The sequence below is a fragment of the Lissotriton vulgaris genome, chromosome 9 (assembly GCF_964263255.1).
Source record: "Lissotriton vulgaris chromosome 9, aLisVul1.2, whole genome shotgun sequence".
NCBI classification, from domain to species: Eukaryota; Metazoa; Chordata; class Amphibia; order Caudata; family Salamandridae; genus Lissotriton; species Lissotriton vulgaris.
The window spans coordinates 63,927,713-63,951,917 of NC_141697.1; the positions used below are offsets into that span (position 1 = coordinate 63,927,713).

Genomic DNA, 24,205 nt, shown 5'->3' on the forward strand with positions numbered 1-24,205 from the left:
CAAACCTTGACTTTTAGATAGCATGACACTGCTGATCGGTCTACCTCGTTCTCATGAGGCGATGCTGGGGTAAATCGGAAACAGAAGAAAGACTATGTACAGGAGCATTTACAGTATTGACTCTTAACGTTATCTACATGTCACATTTGTCTCCATGTCATAGTACTTCATGTTTCCAGTCTAAGAACAAGTACATTCCTTTGTTTGTGACGAAAGACTACAACTTCCATACTGTACTGATTTTTTAATTAAAAACATTTTTGCCAGTAACATGACGCCATAAGTTCTGCTGTCGCTATTGTATAGCCAGATCCTTCCTAAATACTGTTGCACTCTTATACATTTTTCTTTCCAGTGCATTCTGGTGCCCGTAGTCCAATTTTCCAGTAGCCCATCCAAGCTTCAGGTTATTAAACTTAAGCCCACGCAATGAAAATGGAAGGCCTGTGCCATGTTGCCCCTACACAGGCACTAAACTCCTTCCACTGTAAGCATGTATTATGTTTTTTGACGTGGGCTAATAAATATGTTTCTTTTGCTATTGTGGGTTTTAGCCTCCATCTGGGCCTCTACCTCTCCATGACTTCCCTTTAGCTTTCCCTAGAGATGAAGGCAACATTCATGCATCATTACTCACCTGTTTCCCGCCAATCCTTTGAGGCCTGCTTCGCCTGCATATTGCTGCTGACACGTCTTATTTACAGTTTCAATTTAGGCTGCAAGATTGCAAGGAGATTTCTTTCTAGGCGCCTGCTGTAGCTCCTTGCAAATGAGCTCGATCGCATTCCTCTGTAGGGCATTCCCCAGGTGCAAGTGGAATTAACAGGATTTGCTAGACCCCAAAGCTCCAGTGTAATTATGGAACGCATTTGTTGGTCTTGCATTTAAAAAGTGAGCTATTATGTTCTGCCTTCCCTCCCCATTGTTGGAAAAAACAACGTAAGGAATACTCTCCCCATATGAACCTCTTTGCATGCACCTAAGATGGCTCAGGGGAAGGTTGAATGTTGACAATCTATGCAACTCCAAACAGAGACCATCAATAGGGTACAATTACGGACATTAGTTTGATGTCCTGAAGTGGCATGGGACCTAAGAAAATGCAAATATAGTGTTATTCAAAAAAGGTATATAAAACAAACGTTCAGGCATATTTCAGAAGAGGTGCTGCACCCCATATGCAAAGGTTAGCCATCCTTGCTCAAGGAAGGCTACTGCATAGTTTGTGTGCGCTGACTCGATCTGCAAGGGAGGAGACAACCACCCACACATTGGGAGAAGGCAATCTCCTCAGCCATTGCCTGTTGCACGATGCTAAAACACATAGAGAAGAAAATCACATAAGTTGTCTTAAGGAAATTCCCACATACCTTCAAGAAAGCTATTCCACTGCAGACCTGCCGGTGGTTAAGAGAAGACAACCACTGAATTACAGATCTGCGCATTGGGCAATTCTGCGTCCACCTTTGTCCAAATGGCAGTGTGCCGTGGGCTTAAGCCACAAAGGGCCAGATGTAGGTAATCCTATTTTACAGATTCTAAAATACTGAATTTTACCGATTCGGTATTTCAGAATCAGTAAATGGGATGTAGCTTATTATTCGGTAAATTTTACAGAATTAGTAGGATTTGGTATTACCGATTTGGTATTTACCGAATCGGTAAATACTGATTCGGTAAATACTGAATCGGTGATAAGGGGACCATGTTCAAGGGTGGCGGGGTGTCACATTGACACCCTGTTGCACCCCTGAATAGTGCATGGGTGCACATGTGGCACACATACATGCCCTAAGGGCATGTATGTCTGCCACATGGCACAGTAAAAAAAAGCACAAAACTGCTTTTTATTAAGGTTTTCGATATTTACCACCAACCTTTATTTGGTGGTAAATACCGAATCCTCAACTCGGCAATGCACTCATTTGAGTGCTCCCTACATTTCAGATTCGGTAATTTACCGATTCGGTATTTTAAGGAATCAGTAATTTACCGATTCCTTAAATTACCGATTCGGTAAATTACCGAATCTGAAATGTAGCCAACTACATCCCAAATGCCCAAAACCGGTCGGTAACGGCCGAAATTTGGGCCCCGATGTAGGTAAATCTCATTTAACTCTAGAATACCGAATTTTACCGATTCGGTATTCTAGATTCGGTAAATGAGATGTAGGTAATAATTCGGTAATTTTTACCGAATCGGTATGATTCTGTAATTACCGAATCGGTATTTACTGATTCGGTAATTGCCATTGATTCCTATGGGCCTTGAGGCCCATCGGAATGTGCATGTACACAGGAATTCGTTATTTACCATGAAATAGTATTTCATGGTAAATAACGAATTTTAAGGGGCCTGTGGCACTTTTTTCAGTACCACCTACATCTAGATTTACCGATTCGGTAAATTTATCGATTCGGTATTTTTACCGAATCAGTAAAATTACTGAATCGGTAAATATTAGGCCCCCTACATCTCAATCTCCAAATACCGGTCGGTAACGGCCGAAATCGGCCGTTACCGACCGGTATTGGCGACCTACATCTGGCCTTGGTAATTTCGGCCGTTACCGACCGGTATTGGGCCACCTACATCTGGCCCAAAGTGTGTTACTGGTTAAAATGTAGACATCTAATGCCGGCTGGTTCGAAGTACACCTGCCCAAGCTACCGTTGACTTTCCTGAGGAAAACCCCTTTCGAATGACTTTATGGGGTCGAAACTTTGACTTGTTGGTTCTAATCATGTTTTTCATGTGATGTTGGGTGCCAGGAATTTCTGAATGTTAATTTCGTTGGATTCTAAACCAAATTATGTACTAATGGTTTAAGCGCAGTCAATCAGCTAACTGCTGATCCCTGGCTTTGCGTGTGATCCTAAATCCAAGTGAAACCAGCAGCAATCAATGGGCAAGCAGAGTGTTGTGTGATAGTTCCACATGTAAAAAATGCATCTTAGGCGAATTTAAACTTTTAGTACGGCTTACTTTTTGCAAATTTTCTTCTTGTAGGAATTTGTACTTAAGGGTGTCCGCGAGTAGGAATATCAGGCAGTAAATATGGGCCACAGAGGGCCATTATTTGAAATAGCCCTTTTCCATACTGGTCGATGACAATTCCAGTTTAAGTCAAAACACCACTACGGTATTTAACTACTGAAATACTAAACTGGAACTACAGCAACATCATACAACTAAAATAAAAACATGAGCTCCAGTTTTACAGGACGTTAAAAATACTGAGAAATAGTTTGAAGGGTCAAAAAAAGGGAAAATAATTAATATTTCAGCTTTAAACTGATTTTCTTTTGGAGACCACCCTTAAGAATGAATACTATAAAAACTTATGTGAAACTACTTGCAGCAAATGAAGAAGGGATTACACTATACGTCTTTAGAAAATGTAGGCCTTGTGGCAATTCTGGCCACATACCAGTTGTAAGTGGCACAAATGGTTCTTTTGGTGGGTTTGCAAATAAATGAAGCAGAAGCCTTATCTGTTTGTTTGCCTGTCCACTTTTGAGCAAGAATTTGAATTTTGCAAATCGTGTATGCTTTAGTCTATTTTCCGATTTGAGTCTCAGGAAAATGATTTTGTTATTGTTTCTTTTGATCCGAATGCTTCCGAGAAGTTTATCAGGAAGGTAAGGAGGCTGCCTGCCGGGTCCATTTTACACTTCATTGAAGGAAGGGAGTGAATTGGGAGTTCATTGTAGCTTCTTGCTGTCCATCGATTTCTATCCACCCATTTTCAGCAGATCAGCTGTCCAGAATCCGAAGGCTAGAATAGGGACATGTTCTTGGCTTCAATGAAATGCAATAGAAAATCATGTTACATTACTAAACTAGTAGCAAGTTAAGGCCCAAAACCCAAGAGCTACTTACAGAAATTATTTGGATGTGCCCAGCTAAGAGCATCAACTGATTCATTTATAATCCATGACCTGGCTCATTTTACTTATGAAACCTAAGTCCACCCAGAGGTTATCGTAGGCTTAGGATGTAGAGAACAAATGGGGCTGGCCTTAAAGTGAACCGGGGTACCCTGGCCAGGAGGGCTGAGGAAAGTCATTGTTGGTAGAGGAGGAATCACACCATAAGTAGGATATTTCTTGCAGATTTGCTGGTTTTTCTTACCCTACTTTTCTCCTGTAGGCTTCACAAGGAGGCGGCCACAGGACCCTGCTGTACGGGCATGCGATCCTTCTCCGGCATTCGTTCAGTGGAATGGTGAGTTCTGCAGCTCTAGTGATCTTAGCACTGTACTTTTGGGCTGTCTAGAGGATAAAGGAATCATAATACCCGAATCAGTATATATGGAGGGACCTGCTTGCACCAATGAATCGGACACCAAGTATAGGGAACATGGTTTTCCAGACTCCAACAGGGCACAGTTACAGGATTAAAATCAATACAACCCTCAAGTACTAGAAAAAGATGCAACATTAAAGAATTAAAAAACAGAAAAACAGAAACAAATGGCAAAATGTGCCAGCAGAACGAATAACAGTTAACATTTCCCTATCGTATTTATTTGGCAAAAACTAGCAATCTCCTCAATCAGTGGCGGTTTTTGTCTTAGGGCGTCGGGGCTCCGCCCCCGTTACTTTCACCCCCAGGGTCACCATTAGATAAAGGTATTTTTTACACTTTTTCATTTTTTTATTTTAAACAATGTATACATACCTCTTGTTTTTATTGCTGTGGCCCTCCCCATTCTTCAAACATATCTGCTTCCAACAACCGCTGTTACCCCCACTTTTTGAGTTACCTTTGCTTCACCTGTAGTATTACCCTGACCACGTGGGGAGCCCTTTTCTTAACGCATCCTTATACTTGTAAAGTGAGAGCGCCCCAGAGGATGACTTCTTATCCTCGAGGGAGGCTCCCTGGACACCTCTGGCACCTACAATAATGGAGGAGTAAAGCATCATAGTACTCTGGATGGGTGCAGAGCACAACAGGCTGTGGGACAATGAACGCACACTAGGCACTAGCCTTTTGGCAAACGTAGCCAGCTGTCTGTAAGACTTTGTGAGAGAGCAGCACAGGAGACACTAGCTGTAGAGCAGGTGTCTGGAACACTTGATGAAAATGTGGGGAAGGGCACAACGAAAACATGTCTGATGCCTGAAAGGCTTGTAACTTGGCAGGGGCCACTGAGCACATGTCTGCTGCCTGCAAGACCTGGCTGAATAATGGAGAATTTGTATATCAATTGTCTGCAAGCAACCTATGATAGTAGGGTGGACCACTGAGCGCAGGTACCTCTGACACAATACAATAATGCTGAGTGGGCAGACCAGGTGCCTTTACAATTTGGTAATGTAGTTGAGTAGTGGATACTGAGTGTAGGCCAAGTGCCTCTAAAATCTGGTGAGATGGCAAACAGAGAACATTCAGTGCCGGCAAGGTGCCTTATGACTTGGTGAGATCGGCAGCAGAGAACATACAGTACCGGCAAGGTGCCGTATGACTTGGAGAGATCGCGAGCAGAGAACATACAGTACCGGCAAGGTGACTTATGATTTGGTGAGATAGCGAGCAGAGAACAATCAGTGCGGACACGGTGCCTGTATGACTTGGTGAGATAGCGAACAGAGAACATTCAGTGCCTGCAAGGTGCCTTATGACTTGGTGAGATAGAGAGCAGAGAACAATCAGTGCCGGCAAGGTGCCTTATGACTTGGTGAGATAGCGAACACAGAACATTTAGTGCCGGCAAGGTGCCTTATGACTTGGTGAGATAGCGAACACAGAACATTCAGTGCTGGCACGGTGCCTTATGACTTGGTGAGATAGCGAACACAGAACATTCAGTGTAGGAAGGTGCCTGTATGAATTAGGGAGATAGCGAGCAGAGAACATTCAGTGCTGGCAAGGTACCTTATAACTTGGTGCGATAGCGAGCTGAGAACATTCAGTGCCGGCAAGATGCCTGTATGACTTGGTGAGATAGTGAGCAGAGAACATTCAGTGCCGGCAAGGTGCCTTATGACTTGGTGAGATAGCGAACACAGAACATTCAGTGCTGGCACGGTGCCTGTATGACTTGGTGAGATGGCGAGCAGAGAACATTCAGTGCAGGAAGGTGCCTGTATGACTTGGTGAGATGGCGAGCAGAGAACATTCAGTGCAGGAAGGTGCCTGTATGACTTGGTGAGATAGCGAACACAGAACATTCAGTGCAGGAAGGTGCCCTATGACTTGGTGAGATAGTGAGCAGAGAACATTCAGTGCCGGCAAGGTGCCTTATGACTTGGTGAGAAGGCGAACACAGAACATTCAGTGCTGGCACGGTGCCTGTATGACTTGGTGAGATAGCGAGCAGAGAACATTCAGTGCTGGCAAAGTGCCTGTATGACTTGGTGAGATAGCGAGCAGAGAACATTCAGTGCTGGCAAGGTGCCTTATGACTTGGTGAGATAGCGAGCAGAGAGCATTCAGTGCCGGCAAGGTGCCTTATGACTTGGTGAGATAGCGAACAGAGAACATTCAGTGCCGGCAAGGTGCCTTATGACTTGGTGAGATAGCGAGCAGAGAACATTCATTGCTGGCAAGGTGCCTGTATGACTTGGTGAGATAGCGAGCAGAGAACATTCAGTGCTGGCAAGGTGCCTTATGACTTGGTGAGATAGCGAGCAGAGAACATTCAGTGCCGGCAAGGTGCCTTATGACTTGGTGAGATAGCGAGCAGAGAACATTCAGTGCCGGCAAGGTGCCTTATGACTTGGTGAGATAGAGAGCAGAGAACATTCAGTGCAGGCAAGGTGCCTTATAACTTGGTGAGATAGCGAGCAGAGAACATTCAGTGCCGGCAAGGTGCCTTATGACTTGGTGAGATAGCGAGCAGAGAACATTCAGTGCCGGCAAGGTGCCTTATGACTTGGTGAGATAGAGAGCAGAGAACATTCAGTGCAGGCACGGTGCCTTATGACTTGGTGAGATAGCGAACACAGAACATTCAGTGCTGGCAAGGTGCCTTATGACTTGGTGGGATAGCGAGCAGAGAACATTCAGTGCAGGCAAGGTGCCTTATAACTTGGTGAGATAGCGAGCTGAGAACATTCAGTGCTGGCAAGGTGCCTGTATGATTTGGTGAGATAGCGAGCAGAGAACATTCAGTACTGGCACGGTGCGTGTATGACTTGGTGAGATAGCGAGCAGAGAACATTCAGTGCAGGAAGGTGCCTTATGACTTGGTGAGATAGTGAGCAGGGAACATTCAGGGCAGGCAGGGTGCCTGTATGAGTTGGTGAGATAGCGAGCAGAGAACATTCAGTGCAGGCAAGGTACCTTATGACTTGGTGAGATAGCGAACACAGAACATTCAGTGCTGGCAAGGTGCCTTATGACTTGGTGAGATAGCGAGCAGAGAACATTCAGTGCCGGCAAGGTGCCTTATGACGTGGTGAGATAGCGAGCAGATAACATTCAGTGCAAGCAAGGTGCCTGTAGGACTTGGTGAGATAGAGAGCAGATAACATTCAGTGCCGGCAAGGTGCCTGTATGACTTGGTGAGATAGCGAGCAGAGAACATTCAGTGCTGGCAAGGTGCCTTATGACTTGGTGAGATAGCGAGCAGAGAACATTCAGTGCAGGCAAGGTGCCTGTAGGACTTGGTGAGATAGAGAGCAGAGAACATTCAGTGCCGGCAAGGTGCCTGTCTGACTTGGTGAGATAGCGAGCAGAGACCATTCAGTGCCGGCAAGGTGCCTTATGACTTGGTGAGATAGCGAACACAGAACATTCAGTGCAGGAAGGTGCCTGTATGACTTGGTGAGATAGCGAACACAGAACATTCAGTGCAGGCAAGGTGCCTTATGACTTGGTGAGATAGAGAGCAGAGAACATTCAGTGCAGGAAGGTGCCTTGTGACTTGGTGAGATAGCGAGCAGAGAACATTCAGTGCCGGCAAGGTGCCTTATGACTTGGTGAGATAGCGAGCAGAGAACATTCAGTGCCGGCAAGGTGCCTTATGACTTGGTGAGATAGCGAGCAGAAAACATTCAGTGCCGGCAAGGTGCCTTATGACTTGGTGAGATAGCGAGCAGAGAACATTCAGTGCCGGCAAGGTGCCTTATGACTTGGTGAGATAGCGAGCAGAGAACATTAAGTGCCGGCAAGGTGCCTTATGACTTGGTGAGATAGCGAGCAGAGAACATTCAGTGCCGGCAAGGTGCCTTATGACTTGGTGAGATAGCGAGCACAGAACATTCAGTGCCTGCAAGGTACCTTATGACTTGGTGAGATAGAGAGCAGAGAACATTCAGTGCAGGCACGGTGCCTGTATGACTTGGTGAGATAGCGAACACAGAACATTCAGTGCTGGCAAGGTGCCTTATAACTTGGTGAGATAGCGAGCTGAGAACATTCAGTGCTGGCAAGGTGCCTTATGACTTGGTGAGATAGCGAGCAGAGAACATTCAGTGCCGGCAAGGTGCCTTATGACTTGGTGAGATAGCGAACACAGAACATTCAGGGCTGGCAAGGTGCCTTATAACTTGGTGAGATATCGAGCTGAGAACATTCAGTGCCGGCAAGGTGCCTTATGACTTGGTGAGATAGCGAGCAGAGAACATTCAGTGCCGGCAAGGTGCCTTATGACTTGGTGAGATAGCGAGCAGAGAACATTCAGTGCCGGCAAGGTGCCTTATGACTTGGTGAGATAGCGAGCAGAGAACATTCAGTGCCGGCAAGGTGCCTTATGACTTGGTGAGAAGACAGAATGTGAGCATCTCTCAGCGTTCGTCAGCAGACTGAGCCCCACTGACGTCCCGTGCAGTTCGACTCTAGAGACACGGCCAAAAAATACATCGGACCTCACCCGCCGCCATTGTCAGCGTGGTACTCGAGAGCACGCTTTGGACGGCTTTCATAACCAATTGATCTTTTACACATGACACACCATTAATGGGTGTTTGCCCACACCACTGGGGTTACATGAAGTTAATGTAACTAAGCCCCCTCCCTTCACCACCCCGTCCTGATGAAGACCCGCTTATGAGGATATCAACTGCCCTTCTTATCCTTGGGTCGAAACGTCGACAACCATTCTCCTACCTGGAGCCTGCATCTTTTGTGTCCCTGTCCCCCTTTTTCCCTTACAAAATAAGAGCAACGGAAGAACTGTTCACCGTAATATGAGCAAGAAAGAATGACATTTTTTGCAGATTAAACATTAAGGGCAGGCTCCTCCAGAACCTCTCTAAGGAGTACTTAACCTTGGATTCTAAAATCAACTGGAACTCATTTTCTCTAGACCCACTTGGTCATTTTCTGTCTTACACAAGCACTACTAATCTTTTCACTCTATTCTATGCACGTTACTAGTTGGTAACCCCGCTTTTTGCTTTTCATAAATTTGTATATATTGTATAATGATGATGAATTTTATAAAATAAATGGTAGAGTTTCTTTTCCTCTATTTTTAAAGACCTTTACGAGAAAACTGTGTGTTTTGGACATTTGTTTAGGCTATTTGTTTTCTCTCCTTGTTTCTAAAATTCTTCATGACAGGATTCAATTGCATGTGGAATGAAAACTGAATTGAATTGGGTAACAAAGTACCAATAACTGTGTTTTGAGCTAGCTTCTAGGACCACTTTATCTGTAACATTTGATACCCAGGTCCTAGGACTTTTGTTGGGTCACCCCATATATAATAACGTTGGTGAGATAGCGAGCAGAGAACATTCAGTGCATGAAGGGGCTTGTATTACTTGGTGAGATAGCAAATGAAGGCCAAGTGCCTCTAAAACCTGGTAAGATAGCGAGCAGAGAACGTTCAGTGCCAGCAAGGTGCCTTATGACTTGGTGAGATCGGCAGCAGAGAACATACAGTACCGGCAAGGTGCCGTATGACTTGGAGAGATAGCGAGCAGAGAACATTCAGTGCTGGCAAGGTGCCTTATGAATTGGTGAGATAGCGAGCAGAGAACATTCAGTGCCGGCAAGGTGCCTTATGACTTGGTGAGATAGCGAACAGAGAACATTCAGGTCCGGCAAGGTGCCTTATGACTTGGTGAGATAGCGAGCAGAGAACATTCAGTGCTGGCAAGGTGCCTTATGACTTGGTGAGATAGCGAACAGAGAACATTCAGTGCCGGCAAGGTGCCTTATGACTTTGTGAGATAGCGAGCAGAGAACATTCAGTGCTGGCAAGGTGCCTTATGACTTGGTGAGATAGCGAGCAGAGAACATTCAGTGCCGGCAAGGTGCCTTATGACTTGGTGGGATAGCGAGCAGAGAACATTCAGTGCTGGCAAGGTGCCTTATGACTTGGTGAGATAGCGAACACAGAACATTCAGTGCTGGCAAGGTGCCTTATGAATTGGTGAGATAGCGAGCAGAGAACATTCAGTGCCGGCAAGGTGCCTTATGACTTGGTGAGATAGCGAGCAGAGAACATTCAGTGCCGGCAAGGTGCCTTATGACTTGGTGAGATAGCGAGCAGAGAACATTCAGTGCTGGCAAGGTGCCTTATGACTTGGTGAGATAGCGAGCAGAGAACATTCAGTGCTGGCAAGGTGCCTGTATGACTTGGTGAGATAGCGAGCAGAGAACATTCAGTGCTGGCAAGGTGCCTTATGACTTGGTGAGATAGCGAGCAGAGAACATTCAGTGCCGGCAAGGTGCCTTATGACTTGGTGAGATAGCGAGCAGAGAACATTCAGTGCTGGCAAGGTGCCTTATGACTTGGTGAGATAGCGAGCTGAGAACATTCAGTGCATGAAGGGGCTTGTATTACTTGGTGAGATAGCAAATAAAGGCCAAGTGCCTCTAAAACCTGGTAAGATAGCGAGCAGAGAACGTTCAGTGCCAGCAAGGTACCTTATGACTTGATGAGATGGCGAGTAAAGAACATTCAGTGCCAGCAAGATGCCTTATGATTTGGCGAGATGGAGAGCAGAGAACATTCAGTGCCAGCAAGGTATCTTATGATTTGGTGAGACAGTGAGCAAAGAACATTTAGTGCCGGGAAGGTGCCTTATGATTCGGTTTGAGGGCGAGCAGAGAACATTCGGCATGGTGCCTTATGATTTGGCAAGATGGTGAACATGCATGTTCTGTTGAGCTAGAACAGCAGTGAAACGAGTACAGGCCACGTGGATGTAAGATTTGGTATTATGGTGACTGAAATTCATTAAGCGCAGGCCAATTACCTACAGGACTTGGTGATATAAAGGGGCAAAAGACACTGAGTGCAGGTCTGTACCTGGAAGACATATTTAAATCGTGAGCAGGCCGTAGTATGTGCCATCATAGACACTATGACTTTTTGAGATAGCAGGATGGCAGACATTGAGTGCAGGGCAGATGGCTGTAACATTTGGTGAGATGCTGGTGGAGTGGACTTTGAGTGCAGGCCAGTTGTCTGAAAGACTTAATAAAGTAACAGGACAGTGCAATAGAGAACACGCTAGGTGCACGCAACACTTGGTGAGATAGTAAGCAGGTGTCATTAAGTGCAGTCCAGGAACGTGTGAGGCTTGGAGGGCTAGTGGGACGCGGATATTGAGTGCAGGGGATTTGTCTGACAGGCTTTAGAAAATAGTGGGAAAGTGCTCACTGACACGTTAGGCCTCGCGGGACTTGGTGAGATTGAAAGAAGGTGCCATTAGTTGCAGTCCAGGGACTTGTGATACTTGGTGGGTGAGTGGGACGTGGACATTGAGTGCAGGGGAGTTGTCTATCTGAAAGGCTCAGTGCTCACCGAGGACACGCTAGGCACATGCAAGGCTTGGTGAGACTGAAAGAAGGTGCCATTAGTTGCAGTCCAGGGACCTGTGATACTTGGTGGGTGAGTGGGACGTGGACATTGAGTGCAGGGGAGTTGTCTATCTGAAAGGCTCAGTGCTCACCGAGGACACGCTAGGCACATGCAAGGCTTGGTGAGACTGAAAGAAGGTGCCATTAGTTGCAGTCCAGGGACCTGTGATACTTGGTGGGTGAGTGGGACGTGGACATTGAGTGCAGGGGAGTTGTCTATCTGAAAGGCTCAGTGCTCACCGAGGACACGCTAGGCACATGCAAGGCTTGGTGAGACTGAAAGAAGGTGCCATTAGTTGCAGTCCAGGGACTTGTGATACTTGGTGGGTGAGTGGGACGTGGACATTGAGTGCATGGGAGTTGTCTATCTGAAAGGCTCAGTGCTCACCGAGGACACGCTAGGCACATGCAAGGCTTGGTGAGACTCCAGGGACCTGTGATACTTGGTGGGTGAGTGGGACGTGGACATTGAGTGCAGGGGAGTTGTCTATCTGAAAGGATCAGTGCTCACCGAGGACACGCTAGGCACATGCAAGGCTTGGTGAGACTCCAGGGACCTGTGATACTTGGTGGGTGAGTGGGACGTGGACATTGAGTGCAGGGGAGTTGTCTATCTGAAAGGATCAGTGCTCACCGAGGACACGCTAGGCACATGCAAGGCTTGGTGAGACTCCAGGGACCTGTGATACTTGGTGGGTGAGTGGGACGTGGACATTGAGTGCAGGGGAGTTGTCTATCTGAAAGGATCAGTGCTCACCGAGGACACGCTAGGCACATGCAAGGCTTGGTGAGACTCCAGGGACCTGTGATACTTGGTGGGTGAGTGGGACGTGGACATTGAGTGCAGGGGAGTTGTCTATCTGAAAGGCTCAGTGCTCACCGAGGACACGCTAGGCACATGCAAGGCTTGGTGAGACTCCAGGGACCTGTGATACTTGGTGGGTGAGTGGGACGTGGACATTGAGTGCAGGGGAGTTGTCTATCTGAAAGGCTCAGTGCTCACCGAGGACACGCTAGGCACATGCAAGGCTTGGTGAGACTGAAAGAAGGTGCCATTAGTTGCAGTCCAGGGACCTGTGATACTTGGTGGGTGAGTGGGACGTGGACATTGAGTGCAGGGGAGTTGTCTATCTGAAAGGCTCAGTGCTCACCGAGGACACGCTAGGCACATGCAAGGCTTGGTGAGACTGAAAGAAGGTGCCATTAGTTGCAGTCCAGGGACCTGTGATACTTGGTGGGTGAGTGGGACGTGGACATTGAGTGCATGGGAGTTGTCTATCTGAAAGGCTCAGTGCTCACCGAGGACACGCTAGGCACATGCAAGGCTTGGTGAGACTCCAGGGACCTGTGATACTTGGTGGGTGAGTGGGACGTGGACATTGAGTGCAGGGGAGTTGTCTATCTGAAAGGATCAGTGCTCACCGAGGACACGCTAGGCACATGCAAGGCTTGGTGAGACTGAAAGAAGATGCCATTAGATGCAGTCCAGGAGCCTGTGAGACTTGGTGGGTGAGTGGGACGTGGACATTGAGAGCAGAGTATTTGCCTGGCAGACTTTGTGAAACAGTGGGACGGAGGCAATACAGCGTAGGCTCCGTGGCTGGTAGACCTGATGAGATGGTAGGGAGTGGGACAGACTGCAGGCCATGTGCCTGTAAGTCTTTGATACATAGTGGGATGGGAATAGAGTGCAGGTTTGATGATAGACCGTGAGAGGATTGTAGCCAGTCACATGCAAGACTTTGAGAATAACAAGATGGCAGAGTATTCTATTGGGTCCATTAGCCAATTGGATTCACCTCAGTGGATGGATAATTCCTGCTCTCGGATTGGTTGGTGTCCATACAGTGAAGGCAATCATTTCTGAGCTCCAATCAACTAAGGCTGGTGTTTGGGGAGTGCTTTGTGCCTGAAAGCGCGTTAAAGAAGAGTGCTAAGCCTGCATGATTGTTTTTGTATATGATAAAAAGTTCAATAAAAAGGTTTAAACCATAAAGAAGAGTGCAGAAGGGCTGCAGAGGGTCTGTGGAAGAACCAGGCAGAGGCAGACCTCACACGGATGATACTCTTAAAACCTTGCCCCTGTGTGGGGTACTAGTGGGCGCCCAAAGACATGAGACTAGCTCTCAAGACTGAGCATTTACAACATGGAGGCGCTTCAAACAACGACCCCTCCTTAGCATGACGGATGGTGACGAGACAAAGAGACATATTGAGCTCACAGTCCGGGCATTCTGGATCGTCACCTCTCCCTCCAGGCAGTGTCCACCGTCCGCGCATGCGCCTCGCTGCTTGTTTGCGGAGGGACACACAGCGTGCTTTACATTACAGCTTTCACAAAAGACATCTATGTGGATTGCTGTTTTCACAATGCTTTTATGGTCTTGATTCTGTTTTTCAGTATTTGACGTGCTTGACAACATCCAGATCCCTCACCGACAAGCTCTCCTTTGACGTGGGCCTGCGGGAGAACTCAACAGGTGGGTGTATTTGGTATGATGCTGTTTGATGCTATGACGCCTAAGTGCTGTGCAACTGAACATTGAATCATAAATACACTGTCCAACAAAGTGTGGTTATAAAGGCACCGCAAACTCTTTTATTACATCCTCGTCCGCCTTTCTTGTCCTGGGTACTCTGTCAGTATAGATGACAGGAAACTACGTTTATTTCTTTACTGTCCCAGACACGCCTGGTTCCAATGGTGACCACCGAAATCTCATCTCTTAATACATCAACAACTGAAAACAGTAGAATGCTTGTATGGTCAGGGACTACCGTCCATCCTCCTCCCCTGCCTTGTGCACCCCCCACACTAATTAGAAATTGGACATGAGAGAGGAGTTTCTTTGGAAGGCGGGGGATCTCACGACCCCCCCGCCGTATTTATTAAAAATGAAAACAAATAAAAAAAATTGAAATAAACAATATTTACACAATCATTTATGCAGAAAAACACAATCGCCATTTGATTACAATCCATGTAGACAGGTATCCAAGGGCTAACCTTAACATATTTCTAATACAGAATATTTCCTATCCGAATCTAAAATTTTTGGATCATAATCACACGTTATACATTTTTCTGCAAATCCTATTTTTGGGCCTATGCCAAGGTCGCTTACCGGTGTCAGATCCTTGTCAAACAGCCACGCCCTCACGTCTGAGTGCGCATGCACAGAGGGCCCGTATACCGAGACGGTACTCACCCCCCTCCCGGTTACCCCTGTGCGCTCCATGAACTCCATTAACCAAAAGGGGGCCCTTGCACTCTGCGCAGTTTAATGACATCATAGTGCACGTGCGGGGTGGCCAACCAGCCTAAGGAAAGCGTGACTCCCCCCTCCCCTGCACCTATCCAACCAACCGGATGTACTGCCCCTGGAGTTCTAGGAGAGACCACTAGTCCCTCCCCCTGGGCGACCCCATTCAAGAATGGCGCCGCCGCCTAAGGACCTTAAATTGACTGCTCACCAATCATGACCTTACCACCTGACCAAGGAATAGCAATAAATACGACAATTGTTGACCTGTGAACGGGAAAAAAGGCCTAAGGAGAAAATTCACGCCAAAACACAATTACTGTGTAAAAGAGCATACAGCGATACCACGACATTATCATACCAGCCTCACAATGTTCCTCACGGGATGGTGGGTGGGGAAAAAAGGTCACAGCCTTGAGAAGCTGGGGGGCAAAGGGCAGGCCTGGGATGCGCGGGAACAAGAGAACGTCTCCCGCGCTCCCCAGCCTTTTAAACTCTCCATGGCAGACCAGTCACAACTGGTCTGCCCTTGGCTCCCCCCTTTGACCCGGAAGCGATTCTATTGCTTCCGGGGCAACTGGAAAGCCGCGCACCAATCAGTGGTGAGGCGCACTAGCCGCGTCATCTGGCACGGCGGTTGTGAGAAGTTGGCCTGATATATAATGTTCACTATTCTAGTAAGCACTTTGTATCAGTCCAAAAAACCCTTTTTGATGATTGGTTGTAAGTCAACCTTATAGACCAGCTATCCTAGTAGCATGGACAAGAGCAGTCTTTAGGCTAAACTCTAGAGGGCGTGTTAAGCCAGCTGTTATACCATCACATATACCGCTTGAACACCAAGTGAAAGGACACCACACAAGTTGTTATGAAAATAAAAGGATATTTATTTATAACACAACAACCCTGGACTCTTTATGAGGACAGGGTGCTAAGCACAAAACAAAACTCTTAAAGAAATACTGAAAGTCGAACAATTTACACAAATGCCCGAGGGGCACGAAAAACCATATACTACAAAAGTGGAATGCGAATCACTAGCAGGTAAGTAACTATTCTCAGAGGCTTTAGAACCGCTGGGCCTACAATGCTGAACCCTTAGATTAGAAGCAGGAGGCCTAGGGACGTCGTGTGCAGAGTGGAAACTCTCACGCGCAATGCGGGACAAAGTCTATGGAGGCTAGTAAAAGCAAAGTTAGTGTTCTCGGGCGAACCCGACTAGGTAGGTCAAAAACGAAAGTGGATCTAGACACTTAGAGAGGGGTTCTACGCTGGAGCACCGTGGTACTCGGTTTACCTAGCCCAGGGGCTGCGGCTGCATAGGGTTCAAGTGTCGTCAGGAATCCGTGTTGATGAACCAGGGGCCTGAAGTAAAAGTTGCTGGCAGGCGACCAGTGAAGATGTTCCGGGCTGATCCAAGGACGGATCAGTGAAGAAGGATACCTGTAAGCAGAGGGGACCAAGTTCTGAATCACTAGCCAGTGATTAGGTGGGCACCAGGATGGCACCGGACGAGGTCACTCAGCCAGGCGAAGAGGTGACACTGGATTCTGCTGCTGCACGGACCAGGGCGCTGATGTCGACCAGGCTGGAGGTCTGCGAGCTGTCCCACGTTGGATGTCTGCTGCTGGCGATGCTGGATCCGTTGAAGGAGGCAACAAGCCTTGGCTACGGCAAGCCCACGTGGCGACACAAAATGGCGTCTGGAGTGGACCAGGAGGGTCCGAGGAAGGTCCCCTTCAAGGGGAGACAAGGGCCAATCTAGAGGAGCTAGACCAGCGGTGAAACAAACGTAGGGCGTCGTCTGGAGGGTCACTAGCCAACGGGCAAGTGACCGGACGACGTGGCAAGCGACACAGAAGCAAAAGGGCCCCACGCAGATCTGGTGGATGCTGGGGGGCTGGACTTCGGTGCTCGTGCTGCTTGGGGTTGGGGCTTCTCTTACCCCAGTGCACCCACTCGAGGGTCCCTCGGCGGTCGTGCTGGGTCAGTGTCGTGCTGGTTCTGATGATAGCCGGTTCCTCTGGTCTCGTCGCACCCACGGTTCTCAGCTGTGCTGTAGAGGCAGGTTGAGGTCAGAGATGGCAGGGAGTCCGGGTCTCGTCGTGCTGGTCAGTCTGGTTCCGGAGGAAGGACGTGCAGCAAACCGCAAGATACTTAGTTGGTGCCTGCTGATGCAGGGTGACTACTCCTTAGTCACAAGGGAGAAATCTTGAGAAGAAGTCGAGAGTTCCTTTCGTAGAAAGTAGTTTCAGGATTCAAAGATGATCTAATTTGGAAGGATCCCCGCTCCTACCTTTATTCTAAAGAAAGGGTCTGGTACGCGACTAGGTCCTGCCCATGGGTGGGACCAGGAGGGGGGTGGCTACACCCAACCCACACTCCTTTGTCCGGTCTCTCCCCAGCTCAGGGGCTGGTGTGCCCCTGGAACTGGTTTGAGCCGGCCTATGCACAGTGAGCACCGGGGTGCCACTTGCATGCCACCTTCCTCTCAGCCCTGCCTACCTAGGATACACAAAACCCTGTCTGGGATGGTGCTAGCATCGCCCCTGACAGGAAACCCTTTGTCCATGCTCTCCTCGCTGGAAGGACTCCCAGCAGCAGGAGGTCAGACTTGTGTCTGTGGTGGCAGCACCCATTTTGTGATGCTGAGGCTCGAGTTAACTTTAACCGGGGTTCACAGTTACATACATGTCGTGTCCCTCTAGAAGGGTGGAATGCTAACCCCGTCACCAGAATTGGCGAGGGGTTAGTATTCCAATTCGTATGACACCTTACTCGACATGTTTTGATAAAGCGATACCAAAGTTGGCAAATAACCGCGAGGATTATAAGGCACTTAAGAGTATATGGTACGCGTTATCATGGAACAGCTATTAGGACTTGGTTCCGCAAGCTGCAAACGGGCTCAGCTCATGCCAGAGCACCATCTCACATAATTCCAAGCACTCTGCCTTCAGGATTGATAAGGCCTGCCATAGGAGTGACTGATAGGACTATATGTGTCCATTTTAGGGTTAGATATAGGAATACTATATCTAAAGCAAAGGGTGATTACACCACCTTGCCCCAGCTGTCGTGCAGCCAGTTGTGTCAGATTTGGATGGCCATCCAGGGGTGGCATAATACATGCTGCAGCCCCTGGTAGGCCCTGGGTACACTTATGCCCTGGGTACCTAAGGTACACTGTACAGGGACTGATAAGGTGACTCAGTATCCAATTAGATATGTACCTTAGGTACATGGAATCCATTTTACAGAGAGAGCAGTAGGCCTGGGGCCCTGAATAGCAGGGTCCCAGGTCAACTAAGTCGGAAAACCAGCAAAACACCTGGCAAAAAGTTGGGGGCAACCATAGTCAGGTATCCACCTTCCTACATAACCCCTCCCCCCAAACGAAAGGAGATAAGGCTATCCTTGACCAGGTAAGCCTATATTGCCTGAGTGGCCATATGAGGTGGTATATGCACTGGCATGGTTACCCCCTATCTCATGGTCCACTAAGCAATCCCTCCCCCTAAGGGTATCTGAGGATCTCCACCATAGGGAATCTCTACCTGTGGTGTGTTTTGGCAAAGTAAAAGGCTGGTGCTGAAATGGAGTACTGAAGTGAGACTCCACTAATGTTGGGCTCAACTTCCTCCAATCACTATCCACCATATGTGCCCTTCTTTCCAGGACTGAGTTGCTGTGAGCTCTCAGGGTCAACCTCTGGCTACCTAAAGCTGGAGGCTGAGTCCCTCTGTTTGGCTTACTGGAGGGACAGGTCAGGTTTGGGGTTTTTAGGCCCCCGGTTTGGCTGTGCCCAACAGTGTCCATCTGTGGGAGGTCCCTAGCTAATTTTAAGGGGGATCCCTCAGGAGTTTGTTTTATTTTCACTGGGCTAGGACTACTAGCTTCAGTGCCCTTAATCTGCTGATTGGGAAGTTATTTTGGACAGGGGGGCCCTTTGGGGTCCACCACTGGCCTCCCTGACCTCTACAGCCCTGGGCTGACTGAGGCAGGGTAGAGAGGGGCAGGTTACCTGCTCCAGACTGGGTCCCACCTTGGAAGGGTCCACTGACATCAGGGGTTCTGCCAGGCTAGGCCTGACTACCTCTGGGGCAGTTCCTTCACAAGGGGTCAGATCAGTTCCCTGAGGAGGCTGATCCTTTCCTAAAGTCTGGTGGGAGGGAGATTTCTGTTCCTCCTCAATGCTCTCTGTCTGAGTGGAGTGATCCATAGTTTCAGGCTTCACAACACTATTATCTGTCTGAGTTTGAGCTCTGGCCATCACAACTCCACCAACCTTTTCAGGAAGGGACTCAGTTTGGGTATGGGCTGTGACCATCACAGCCTTGCCAACCTGTTCAGGAAAGGCATCTTTCTCGGATAGGGCTGTGACTGGCACCGCCCTCCTGACCTGTTCAGGGAGTACATCTTGGACTGGGGCTGTGGCTATCACTGCCCCACTAACCTTACCATGGAGGATTACCATTTTAAAATTGGTTTCTTGCTCTACCTCAGCCCAGGCTGAGATCTCTAAATCATTCCCCAGTAGGCAATCTACAGACAAGTTTGGTGACACTGCCACTCTCTTGTGACCAGTGACACCTCCCCAGCTGAGATTTACCACTGCTATGGGATGATCTCTCTGCACTCCATCAATGTTGATTACCTGGTATGTGGCCCCAGGTATAAGTTGCCTTGAGGGGACTAGGCTCTCAGCCACCATGGTGATGCTAGCCCCTGTGTCTCTGTAGGCCTCAACTTTTGAACCATTGATGAGGGGCTCCTGTCTGTACTTGCCCAAAGTGTTGGGACAAGTTGTGAAGTTGGCAAACCCCATGCCAGTCTCACAGACAAGAGTATCTAAGTTTGGGGACCTGGTTAGGCCAGAGTCCCCAGGAACTCCCAAAGTAAATGCATCCAGATTCTTGGGGGCACTCCCACCACCTGGGGGATTACTACTAGTAGTAACAGGAGGCTGGGAATTTTTACTTGGGGGTATGTTTTCCTTATTGTTGTTGGCCTTTGGGCAACTGCTGTCACTTTTGTAATGGCCTACCTGTTTGCAGGTATGACAATAAGGTTTCTTTTGGGTATTGGAAGGATTTTGGGACCCACCCTTTTCAGAGGAGTTTTGGGGTCCTGGGGTTTGATCAGAAGATTTATTCCCACCCTTCTCTTGAGGCTTGTTTGATTCCTTCTTTTGGTCACCACCCTGGTTCTTAGGCCTAATCCTGGTTCTGACCCATTTGTCTGCCCTCTTACCCAATTCTTGTGGAGAGGTCAGATCAGAGTCTACCAGGTGCTGGTGTAATAACTGGTTCTGACAATTACTTAAGACTTGCTCTCTCATAATTAGATCGTACAATCCTTTGAAATCAGTAACCTTACTTCCCAGTAGCCAGCCTTCAAAAGCCTTAGTGGCACAATCAACAAAGTCAGCCCAATCCTGAGACTGAGTTTTCTGGGTGTCTCTGAACAGCAACCTGTACTGCTCAGTTGTTAAGCCAAACCCATCAACCAGTGTATTCTTCAGGACTTGGTAATTGTTAGCATCCTCAGCTCTAGTAGTGAGGAGCTTATCTCTACCTTTGCCTTCAAAGGAGATCCACAGAATAGCTGCCCACTGACTCTGGGGGATGCACTGGACAGTGCAGACCCTCTCCAAAGCAGTCATCCATTTGTGGATGTCATCCCCTTGTTTAAAGGGGGGCACTATCTTACTCAGGTGTCTAGTGTCTAAACTCCTGTCCTTTTCTCTAGGTAAAATGCTGCCACCAGTGGGGTCTGCCCCACTCAATTTCTGCTCTCTAGCAAAGGCAAGTCTCTCTTTGGCCAGGGCAGGTTCTTCCCTTTCAATCCTCAGATTGACTTCCCTCATCTTGGCCTCATGCTCTCTCCTCTGAGGGGATGTCATCCCTCTGTGAGAAGAGGCCTGAGAGCCATTGGTTCGAATGGATCTGTTAGAGCCTCTGGATAGAGACCTAACTCGTCCATTCCCAATGTTAAGACTGCCTGAGAGTGGGCCTGGGGGTCCCCCAAGTCCATTTTCATGCCTGCTTAAGTTGGTCCTGGTGAGTCTACTGACTTCTACCTGACCTTTGTCTGCCTCATCCCCTAACAACTCCTGATCCTCTTCCTCCTCATCACTCTCGGTTCTGATGGCGTTGAGGTCAGGGTCCCCATGGGTTCCCTCTAAGGGGGCATATTCCCATCTGGATTAGAAGGGCCTGTATTAGAAGCTCTTCTGGCATCATAAGTCTCTAAGAGACCTATCAGAAAGGGAATGGTGGGGTTAGAACCCTGTTTTAGTTTCCTGGAGGTACACACTTGTCTCATCTCCTGGAAGCTAAGAGCTGCAGCTCTGGAAGGGACCTGTGGAGGGTCCACAACCACAAGAGGGGTCTCTGCAGACTCTCTGTGGTTAGACATGCTTCTAGTGTGGTGTAAGTGATGCACCTACCTACACTATTTGTTTGCCTACTGATCCCTTGCTAGAGTTGTAGTCAGGGTGTGCTAGGCCCTGTTGCACTACAACAGCTGGTTCAGTAGAACTCAGAGTATTCTAAGCTAAGTTATATGTACCTTGGTACTTATGTGATCTTTCAAATGATATTCTTAGGATACGTGTGGTAAAACAACAGCAAGCTCAAATCCCAACTGCTGCTCACCAATGTGAGAAGTTGGCCTGATATATAATGTTCACTATTCTAGTGAGCACTTTGTATCAGTCCAAACAACCCTTATTGATGATTGGTTGTAAGTCAACCTTATAGACCAGCTATCCTAGTAGCATGGACAAGAGCAGTCTTTAGGCTAAACTCTAGAGGGCGTGTTAAGCCAGCTGTTATACCATCACATATACCCCTTGAACACCAAGTGAAAGGACACCACACAAGTTGTTATGAAAATAAAAGGATATTTATTTATAACACAACAACCCTGGACTCTTTATGAGGACAGGGTGCTAAGCACAATACAAAACTCTTAAAGAAATACTGAAAGTCGCACAATTTACACAAATGCCTGAGGGGCACGAAAAACCATATGCTACAAAAGTGGAATGCGAATCACTAGCAGGTAAGTAACTATTCTCAGAGGCTTTAGAACCGCTGGGCCTACAATGCTGAACCCTTAGATTAGAAGCAGGAGGCCTAGGGACGTCGTGTGCAGAGTGGAAACTCTCACGCGCAATGCGGGACAAAGTCTATGGAGGCTAGTAAAAGCAAAGTTAGTGTTCTCGGGCGAACCCGACTAGGTAGGTCAAAAACGAAAGTGAATCTAGACACTTAGAGAGTGGTTCTACGCTGGAGCACCGTGGTACTCGGTTTACCTAGCCCAGGGGCTGCGGCTGCATAGGGTTCAAGTGTCGCGTTGATGAACCAGGAGCCTGAAGTAAAAGTTGCTGGCAGGCGACCAGTGAAGATGTTCCGTACTGATCCAAGGATGGATCAGTGAAGAAGGATACCTGTAAGCAGAGGGGACCAAGTTCTGAATCACTAGCCAGTGATTAGGTGGGCACCAGGATGGCACCGGACGAGGTCACTCAGCCAGGCGAAGAGGTGACACTGGATTCTGCTGCTGCACGGACCAGGGCGCTGATGTCGACCAGGCTGGAGGTCTGCGAACTGTTCCACGTCGGATGTCTGCTGCTGGCGATGCTGGATCCGTTTGAAGGAGGCAACAAGCCTTGGCTACGGCAAGCCCACGTGGCGACACAAAATAGCGTCTGGAGTGGACCAGGAGGGTCCGAGGAAGGTCCCCTTCAAGAGGAGACAAGAGCCAGTCTAGAGGAGATAGACCAGGGGTGAAACAAACGTAGGGCGTCGTCTGGAGGGTCACTAGCCAAAGGGCAAGTGACCGGACAACGTGGCAAGCGACACAGAAGCAAAAGGGCCCCACGCAGATCTGGTGGATGCTGGGGGGCTGGACTTCGGTGCTCGTGCTGCTTGGGGTTGGGGCTTCTCTTACCCCAGTGCACCCACTCGAGGGTCCCTCGGCGGTCGTGCTGGGTCAGTGTCGTGCTGGTTCTGATGATAGCCGGTTCCTCTGGTCTCGTCGCACCCACGGTTCTCAGCAGTGCTGTAGAGCCAGGTTGAGGTCAGAGATGGCAGGGAGTCCGGGTCTCGTCGAGCTGGTTAGTCTGGTTCCGGAGGAAGGACGTGCAGCAAACCGCAAGATACTTAGTTGGTGCCTGCTGATGCAGGGTGACTACTCCTTAGTCACAAGGGAGAAATCTTGAGAAGAAGTCGATAGTTCCTTTCGTAGAAAGTAGTTTCAGGATTCAAAGATGATCTAATTTGGAAGGGTCCCCGCTCCTACCTTTATTCTAAAGAAAGGGGCTGGCACGCGACTAGGTCCTGCCCATGGGTGGGACCAGGAGGGGGGTGGCTACACCCACACTCCTTTGTCCGGTCTCTCCCCAGCTCAGGGGCTGGTGTGTCCCTGGAACTGGTTTGAGCCGGCCTATGCACAGTGAGCACCGGGGTGCCACTTGCATGTCACCTTCCTCTCAGCCCTGCCTACCTAGGATACACAAAACCCTGTCTGGGATGGTGCTAGCATCGCCCCTGACAGGAAACCCTTTGTCCAAGCTCTCCTCGCTGGAAGGACTCCCAGCAGCAGGAGGTCAGACTTGTGTCTGTGGTGGCAGCATCCATTTTGTGATGCTGAGGCTCGAGTTAACTTTAACCGGGGTTCACAGTTACATACATGTCGTGTCCCTCTAGAAGGGTGGAATGCTAACCCCGCCGCCAGAATTGGCGAGGGGTTAGTATTCCAATTCGTATGACACCTTACTCGACATGTTTTGATAAAGCGATACCAAAGTTGGCAAATAACCGCGAGGATTATAAGGCACTTAAGAGTATATGGTACGCGTTATCATGGAACAGCTATTAGGACTTGGTTCCGCAAGCTGCAAACGGGCTCAGCTCATGCCAGAGCACCATCTCACATAATTCCATGCACTCTGCCTTCAGGATTGATAAGGCCTGCCATAGGAGTGACTGATAGGAATATATGTGTCCATTTTAGGGTTAGATATAGGAATACTATATCTAAAGCAAAGGGTGATTATACCACCTTGCCCCAGCTGTCGTGCAGCCAGTTGTGTCAGATTTGGATGGCCAGCCAGGGGGGGCATAATACATGCTGTAGCCCCTGGTAGGCCCTGGGTACAC

General features: G+C 48.3%; 1 protein-coding gene across 5 annotated transcripts in view; it reads left to right on the forward strand.

Moving 5' to 3' along the window:
• The window catches only part of RYR3 (ryanodine receptor 3), a 1,864,151-nt gene that overhangs the window by 446,317 nt on the left and 1,393,629 nt on the right, over window positions 1-24,205 (forward strand). For all 5 annotated transcript variants that reach the window (XM_086937034.1, XM_086937032.1, XM_086937031.1 and 2 more), the window contains 2 exons: window positions 4,156-4,230; window positions 14,174-14,252. In XM_086937034.1, coding sequence (XP_086793160.1) covers window positions 4,156-4,230; window positions 14,174-14,252 — 154 coding nt within the window. The remainder of the gene's footprint in view (window positions 1-4,155; window positions 4,231-14,173; window positions 14,253-24,205) is intronic.